Source organism: Macaca nemestrina, chromosome 7 (genome assembly GCF_043159975.1).
Source record: "Macaca nemestrina isolate mMacNem1 chromosome 7, mMacNem.hap1, whole genome shotgun sequence".
In the NCBI taxonomy this organism is placed as follows: domain Eukaryota; kingdom Metazoa; phylum Chordata; class Mammalia; order Primates; family Cercopithecidae; genus Macaca; species Macaca nemestrina.
This window is the reverse complement of record NC_092131.1, coordinates 57,671,913-57,680,701: the sequence shown is the minus strand read 5'-3', so window position 1 is coordinate 57,680,701 and position 8,789 is coordinate 57,671,913. Positions and strand designations below refer to the sequence as shown.

The 8,789-nt window shown below is 43.5% G+C and overlaps 1 protein-coding gene across 4 annotated transcripts in view; it reads right to left on the bottom strand.

The window, feature by feature from the left end:
- LOC105481844 (cyclin dependent kinase like 1) overlaps positions 1-8,789 on the bottom strand; it is a 69,058-nt gene that overhangs the window by 10,512 nt on the left and 49,757 nt on the right. For all 4 annotated transcript variants that reach the window (XM_011741639.2, XM_071100211.1, XM_071100213.1 and 1 more), the window contains 4 exons: positions 7,409-7,481; positions 4,543-4,633; positions 3,443-3,643; positions 1,325-1,407 (listed from right to left, as the gene is read on the bottom strand). In XM_011741639.2, the coding sequence (XP_011739941.2) occupies positions 1,325-1,407; positions 3,443-3,643; positions 4,543-4,633; positions 7,409-7,481 (448 nt within the window). The remainder of the gene's footprint in view (positions 1-1,324; positions 1,408-3,442; positions 3,644-4,542; positions 4,634-7,408; positions 7,482-8,789) is intronic.

The following is an 8,789-nucleotide window of genomic DNA, read 5'->3' as shown; positions in this document are numbered from 1 at the left end:
GTTGCTAGAACTATAGGTGTGGGACACCGCACCTGACTCTATATGGTATTTTTTTTTTCTTTTTTCTTTTTTCTTTTTTTCTTTTTTTTTTTTTCTGGAGACAGGGTCTTACTCCTGTCACCCAGGCTAGAGTGGAGCAGTCTCAGGTCACTGCAGCCTCAACTTCCTGAGCTCAGGTGATCCTCTCACCTCAGCCTCCTGAGTAACTGAGACTACAGGTGCATGCCACCATGCTGGGCCAACTTTTTGTATTTTTAGTAGAGACAGTTTTGCTGTGTTGCCCATGCTGGTCTTGAGCCCCTGATCCACCTGCCTCAGGCTCCCAAAATTCTGGGATTACAGGCATGAGCACACCTGGCCTGATGAGGTATTTCTATTGTAAGGATGTACCATACTTAATCCCCTACTGATAGCATACCGAAGGAAATAATTTCTATTAAATAATGCCACATCTTTATGCTCTTGGATAATGGTTTCACAGGAATAAATTTTTGGAAGTGGATTAGGGATATACACATTTCAAATTTTTCTGTTCTTAAAAAATGGACTTCCCCCATTTGGGTTGGCCATAGAGGGCAAGCACCAGAGTAAGACTGGCTAAGGAAGTTGTTGGTTTTTTTTTTTTTTTTTTTTTGGACAGAGTCTTGCTGTGTCACCCAGGATGGAGTACAGTGGTGTGGTATCGGCTCACTGCAACCTCCATCTCCTGGGCTCAAGCAGTTCTGCCTCAGCCTCCTGAGTAGCTGGGATTACAGGCATGTACCACCATGCCCGGCTAATTTTTGTAATTTTAGTAGAGACAGGGTTTCACCATGTTGGCCAGGCTGGTCTGGAACTCCTGACCTCAGGTGATCTGCCCATCTCGGCCTCCACAAAGTGCCGGGATTACAGGCCTGAACCATTTTGCCCAACCCAAGTAAGTTCATTATGATTTTTCCCATGGTCTGGAGACCATAGGCATAGTAGAGTAGGGAATTTGGACAATGCTGGGGAAAAACTAGTTAATTTTATCTGGATAGGTCTAGGTCTAAAAGTTGGTTGGCTCTGAGCTACCTAGGTTCAACTGCTAAAAAATGATAAAGGACAGGTGTGGCTCTGGCAGGCAGCTCTGCATTCCTGTGCAACAGGCTGGCTGGACTCTGTTATCAACAGCCTCTAAATTAGCATTGAGGCTAAAGTCTCACTAGCCAATTTGCTCCAATTTTCTTTTTCTCTCTTAGTCTGACCTCCAATGCAGGGTGAGCCATGGGGCTCAGGGAGGTGAATAACGACCAAAGCCTAGCTAGCCTGGCCTACAGAGCTGTCTCCAAAATGGGTCACTCACCATATCTTCAGGGTCTGGAATTTTCACTCCACTGAAGTACTGATTCGTGCTAAACACTTGCTGGTGCCTAGGAATGAGATCCCCTTTGGACAAGAAAAAAAAAAAGGTAAGTGAAATTGGTTAGCAAACACTGATCTATGGTTTTCTTCCATCAATGCTGTATTGGTCTTGCCCATGTCTATGGACACTGCAGTGTTCTCGGGCAATCAGAAGGAGAGCCATTCAGGCAACCCACAGCAACCTGTATCAATCCCTACAGTGGACAGCACACTGTGTTAGGCACAGAGGAGGCAAGCAACAGAAACTGAGGGCTACAGCTTCTTGCTCTCAGGTTCTTGTTCTCAGAGCCTACAGTGTACTGAAGGAACCCAAACCAAACAACTCAGAAGCACATACACACAAATAAAATAATGCCTTTTAAAAAACAGCAAAAGGGCAACAACCACAAATCAAAATCCTATTAACTGAATCCTGATAGGTCAAGATAAAATGTTATTGCCCTAGCACTTATAACAGTGTCTAACATACAGCAAGCACTCAATAAATATTTGAAGAAGGAAGAGAGGGAAGAAAGGAAGGTAGGAAGGAAGGGAGGGAGGGAGGCAGGGAAGGGGAAGGAAAGGAGGGAAGAAATCATGGATTTTCTAGCTAGAAGAAATACATTTCCACATTTGGGACCATCTTTTCTTATTTCACCAATTAGCGATCACTTGGAAGTGCCATTTCATCTACTGTTTAGAAGCGCTTACAATGTGACACCATGAAACAAAAAGAGTATTTCTATATTTCAGGGGACTCTAGGAAGCTCCTCCTGCCCACATTTCCGTCACATCAGCTAAAATCGCCTTTATGTAAAATTCTATATTACACTTGAAGAGGGATTTTGTTCAGAGAATATAGAGAGATACTCAAAGTGTTCTCCTGGGGCACAACCAGGCCCATTTCCCAGGGCACTGTGGGAGTTCCTACTCCGGGGTATCAAATTATCTAATTACTGATGCATCCTAGAAATTGACCTCGCACTCAAATGCAAAAACTGCTGCCTCACCTCATTTTGGGTGAGCAACCAAAAAGCACACCCTCTAATGCCTTGCCTCAGATCTCAGTGAGCTGCATCATGAGCACAATTCCTTGTACCTTAATAACCTTCTTCCTCCAGTGCCAGAGGGGTGACATGGGAAGGCTGTCCTACAATCACTAGAGGAAACACAGCCAAGAAAGGCTGAGTGCCCCTGGAAGGTCTACAAAGCACCTTCCATGTCACTCGACAAAGTCAAGCTATCAACAAACATTTATTGCCTACAATGTGCAGACACTGGTGGAGGGTAAGTAGAAATATAAGACATGATCTCACCATCAGGAAGTTTACAGTATCTTTGCGAAGATAAGATTACAAGGGAAGGCATGGCGATGGCAGTTGCTACAAGAGTTTAGAGGAGGAAAAGTTTACTTTAAACTGGGACACTCAGGGGAGTCAGGGGAGTTTATGTCTAAACTCCCTGACTTTGGAAGAGGGCAATCAATACTGATGGTTTTTTTTTTTTTTCTCTCACCTTCCCTCCCTTCTCCTCCCCTGCCCTTCCCCTCCGCCTCCGAGGTTAGAGAGAAATGAAAGGGCACTGGGGCGGGAAAGCAAGACAGGCTGCGTGACATTAGCACTAGCCTTCCTCCTGACACTTAGAAGGCTGGGAATCATCCTCCGTAGAGTCTGAATAATCCAAACTAGTCAGGCAGGCTGGGGTTAAGGACATTCAAATGAATGACACAAATCGTCATAAATGAGGTAAACCATGAAAGCATTCTGTAAACTGCTAAGCCCTTACAGAAATGTGAGTTTTTATTGTTGTTATTGTCATTAACATTTTAACTTGATCCAAACTGCTCAAGAATCTTGGGTTTTTTTGGACAATGAGTAAGTACTCAATAATTGTTAACTATTTTTAATTAAAACAAATATGGCCACCTTTAATGAAGTCATTTAAATGAGGCTTTGAGTTTTCCTCTTTCCTAACTAATGCCTTAAAGGGCATTAGGTGAGACAGGGAACTTGGCTCTGCCCTGCCCCAACCTGGGGAAAATACCCAGTTTTCCAAAAGGCAGGACGAAAACACCACTTACCCAAGGTCTTCCTAATCAGATAGAGTTGATCCACATCCGATTTTCCCGGCCACAGAGGCACTCCTGACAGCAGCTCAGCAAAGACACAGCCAATTGCCCAAACATCCACTGGGGGGCCGTACTGCGTGTCCCCCACCAGCAGCTCAGGGGAGCGGTACCACCTGGTAGCCACGTAGTCTGTATAGTAGTCACTCGGTCCAGCTGGCCAGTGATGGAACATGGAAAACAAAGAGCAGCAGAAGGCTGGAATCAAAACTGGGAGAGGGCGATCTCAGAAGTCAAGCCTGCGCCCAATCTTGTGGCCTTATTCTGTATCGCTGGTTCTCAAATCTAGCTGCACATTCAAATCACTTATATATATTTTTAAATTACTGATGCTCAAGCCACACTTCAGTCCAGTTAAAACAGAATCCATGGGGGAGGGTCTGGGGGTGTTATTGGGCGTAGAATTTAAAGTTCCCTGGGCACGGCAGCTCACACTTGTAATCCCAGCACTTTGGGAGGCCGAGGTAGGTGGATTGCTTGGGCCCAGGAGTTTGAGACCAGCCTGGGCAACATGGTGAAACCCTGTCTCTACAAAAAAAATTCAAAACTTAGCCAGGTGTGGTGGCTCATGCCTGTAGTCCCAGCTACTCAGGAGGCTGAGGTGGGAGGATCACCTGAACTGGGGAGGTCGAGGCTGTGGTGGGCTGTGAACTGTGCCACTGTACTCCAGCCTGGGCAACAGAGTGAGACCCTGTCTCAAAAAAAAAAAAAAAAAAGTTCCCCCAGGTGATTCTAATCTGCCTCCAAGGTTGAAAGCCACTATTCTAAAGTAGCACTTCTGAAAAGTATTATTTTAGCAAGAAATGGTAAAAATCAGGGAGGTAAGAAACTTTTTAATAACCGCTTTACTGTGGTATAATTTATGGATAGCACACATATGTAAACCACTGTATGTATCTACACGTTTTCAGGAATTACAAAATTATAATTTATGGCATGCTTATGCCCTAAATATACAAGTACTGGCTTGTATACTTCTAGAGCATTTAAATCCTTTATTGTATCAATAACTTTTCCATCTTTTATACTTAACAAAAGAAAATGTCAATACTCACTCAAAAGCCGAGCAAATCCAAAGTCACAAAGCTTAATCACGGAATGTTTTGTGATGAGGATATTCTCTGGCTTCACATCTCTATGTATGCACTAGTGTAACAAATCAAAACAAAAACAATATTAAGGCTGAACTATATATGAGATAAATGAAACACTTGACTATTTAGCAAATATTGGATAAATCATCTAAATCTCTCCTTGGCCTATTGGACAACAGCAAAAGAGCAGCCTAAAATAAATCTAGTACCAAGCCTGTCAGAGCCTGAATCATCCCAAATTCCTAAAAGGCCCAAAAGAACCAAGAAGGGTGAAAGGAAAATGAAAGTAGGGTAGCCAGTCTTAGCAAAGAAAAATACAGGACACCCAGTTACATTTGAATTTCAGATAAACAAATAATTTTTAATATAATACATACCATCAAGCACTTGGGATGTACTTATGCTAAAAAGTTATGCTTGTTTATCTGAAATTCAAATGTAACTGGGTGTCCTGTGTTTAAACTAACAGTACTAGGTGAAAGGGAAAATGTTGAAAGGTCCGGGTGAGGCTGCATCACGGTTGCAGGAGCTGCACATTGGTGCATAAGCAGAATTCACAATTCAGTTGTTTAACTGTGAACAGAATACAGTTGGCCTCGTAAACAGGACAAGCCCTGAGCCTGCTGAGATAAGCTGGAAGCGAAGGGCGGCAACCACAGCTTGCCAAGAGATCTCCCTTCCAGCTCTGACATTCATCCCAACAAGATAAACAAGAGTAGGCAGCAGCCCTCACCCTCTGGGGAGAGTCGCTAGATGTCAGCTCTGTCCCACACACAAGTGCTCTGAGAGCTGCAGCCATCCCTCAGGATATGGCCCCCCCTCCAGAATTTAGACTCAAGTCACCTGTGGTTTCCAGCCCACAGCCAACATTCTTTAACCGGGTGATATTAGAGAGAAGAACGTTTGAGAATCTTCACATGATTTTCTCATTACACGACAATTTCTTTGGTAAAGAACAAATCAACAACCTAATTAACAATTACATTTTTTTTTTTTAAAAGTTGGGTCAAAATACTGCTCAGGGTCCCTAATAATCTTCCTCTTTCCCAAGTGTTTTCCTCTCAGGAGGAGAATGCTAGATCGTTCTGCAACCTGAGAGACCCTCTTTGGCCTGCAGCCTGAAACCCTGGGGTTATCCTTAAGAACCTGGAGAGGACTCGGGTTCTTCTTGGACATGACCAGTTCTCACTCCAAACGACCTTCAGGATGAGAGATCAGTGTCAATGTTTGCCCATAGGTATTTATTATTCTGGAAAATTTGGGTTGAAATAAAACAACTTTGGGATTTTATTACAATCTATCTGGTTCTTAGCAATTAACATCCCTGAGATCTCTATTCTTTTACCAGTGGTTTCACATATTGCTATAAATGGGTACACCATGAATATCATGATGACATATGGTCAGAAGTACTTGTAAGCAAGTATGTGCTCCTATTCTGTTCTGGGAATTCTTTACAAGTTTCTGCACCCACCCCCATCAGCACATGGAGCCAAACAGGGCGTCTGGGGCTCTCCAGGGAACTGTGGTATGTATTATATTTGTTTTTAGCATCCCAGATCTGCCCTACCAGGGTCTTAGTGCAGTCTCTCTTGCTCCCCAATCCTAAAACCTGCTCTCGAGAGAGTGCTAAGTCACAGTAACTAACAATATGGGTGTCCACTCTCCCCTGTGTATGACAAGGATTATAGCTTTAGCTAGTTGGAGGCCCCTCAGGGAGAAGTGCTGTCTACTCTCATACTTCCTCCTTCCAAGAATGCAGCATCAGGAAAAATCATTTGGAACAATATAAAGAAGGAGATTTAGCCCTACCACCTAAATTGACCCTGGCAGTTGAGTAGGATAAAATATTGCAGTGAAATTGCACTCATGGTCAAAATGAAGCTCTAACTTTGAAATCTGGTTTCTATGCACAGGCAGTGAGCAGTGTTGTATTGGATGGAGCAGCAGGCTTCCCAGCCTCTGTGAAGTCACGTCACCTGGGCAATAGTCTACTATGCCTCTACCAGCCACCTGTGGCCAGAAGTGTCACAGGCTTTCAATGGGTTGCTTGGTTCCAGACTCGACACTCTTATCTCACCAAAGCAGGCACTAGCACTTTGCACTGGGTTTGGGGTTCCACCTACTGCAACGGGCATACTGCAACCAAGCAGGCATGAATCACCTGGGGTTTCCCCCAATTTCACAGCCTTTTGGGAGTACAAGATCACATAGACTCCAAGTGAATAGGGTTCTACCTTAAATCTGAGTAGTTTTTAAGCAGTATAAATATATGAATAATTTTTTGGGGTGTGTGTGTGTGTGTGTGTGTGTGTGTGTGTGTGTGTTTTGAGACAGGGTCTCATTCTGTCATCCAGGCTGGAGTGCAGTTGTGTGATCTTGACTCACTGCAGCCTCCACCTCCCCAGCTCAAGCAATCCTCCCACCTCAGCCTCCTGAGTAACTGGGACCACAGGCACACACCACCGCACCCAGTTAATTTTTTTTATTTTTTGTAGAGACAGGGTTTTGCCATGTTGTCCAGGTTGGTCTCGAACTCCTGGGCTCAAGTGATCTGCCTACCTTGGCCTCCCAAAGTGCTGGGATTACATGCAGGAGCCACCATGCCTGGCACTAGTTTCTTAAAATCATAAAAATGCATATTTTGTATAACCTGAGCAAGAAGGAATAGCTAAGTTGGCATTTTTAGCCTCTACTTACCCAATCAGGCTTATGAAGATTTGGGTAAAAAATTTTACCCACAAAAGTGTGATATAAACTTTGTACAAGGCTCCACCTCAGCTTAAGGGGAGCCTTCTCACTTTTCAAAAGAGATCATGAGACTTACATTGTGTTTATGGCAAAAATTTACAGCTTGCAGTGTCTGCCAAGTTATGCTCTTCACGAGATGTTCTGGTACCCTAATAAAAATAAAGCAGCACAAACACATTCTTTAGTGTAGCCATGGAATTCAGCTCAAGAAAAGAAAAAATAAACCAAGATAGGCTTTAGTAGTGAAAAACCCTAGGTGACACATAGTCATCTTACTCATCAAACAGTCATTCCGTGAATCCAAAATGTAAAAATATGTGACCAGCACACCGCTGAATTCTAGGGACAACAGGTTAACAAAAATGCAAACATCTACTTCTATAGGTAAGGATAAGAAAACCTACAGGGATTTCAACAAGTATTTATAACCACCTATCTCAAACATCTGTGACACTACTGGGAGACTGCCTAGTAACTTGAGCTCCATTTTTACAAGGAATTTTTTGTTGATGTAAAGTTAGTTACTATTCAGCACAAAAGATGCTGTTTATTTTCTCAAGTTGCCCCAAACCGATGGCCTTGAAGCAGGACTCATCTTCCATGTGTGGGCACATGGTCTCTCAGAGCAGCACTGCTGTTGTTTGTTTGTTTGTTTAGATAATGAAGACTTTACTGATTATAGCGAAGAGCTTTACATTGCAAACCATGTAACAAATGTTAATAATAATCTAATAACCCGAGGCACCCTGGTTCTTTCCCCATGCTGCCATGGCAGCCAGCTGCACCCCACTTACATCTTTCTACTCTCTTCTCCATCATAGCAGCTAAACTCCAAGCCACTGTTCCCAGTACTTCTTCCCTGACTCACATCTTATATTACCAGGGCAACCAGTAGTCCCAGCAGGTACTTCTTGTGAATTAGAAAGAGGCACATCGCCTGGAAGCATTTAAAACAACAACAACAAACCAAGGCAGGGAGTGTAAGAAATGAACCACAGAGAGAGTGCATTTATACCCACTGGCTGGACTTACTGTTTTGATAAATCAAACATTCCACAGTGTTGCTGTGGTCCTCAGCCAAAACGAATAAGTAAATCACGGAGGAAATTCTTGAGTAACTGTGTTAAGGGGACCACAAAAAGTCACTTCCAGCCTCTGAGAGAAGCTACAAGGCCACTGTTGTCACAGGCCAGAAGTTCAGGAAATCCTTTCAGGCAGATCGGGGGGTATTTGAGCAGAGAGTGGGATCACATGAAGGAAAGGAAGAGGCCATTTCCAGGAAGGCTAGTTGGGACATTATTGGACCAGGGCTGTGTCCCTGGGCTTGAAGTTGCTTCTCTCTAAATTCTCTTTTCCTTGTTTGAGCGGCATATACGCATAGACACTAGAAAAAGTCACTGTCAAGAAAAAAGGCTTAGAAAAATGCAACTAAGATGAGACATTAGCCTCCACTTTTT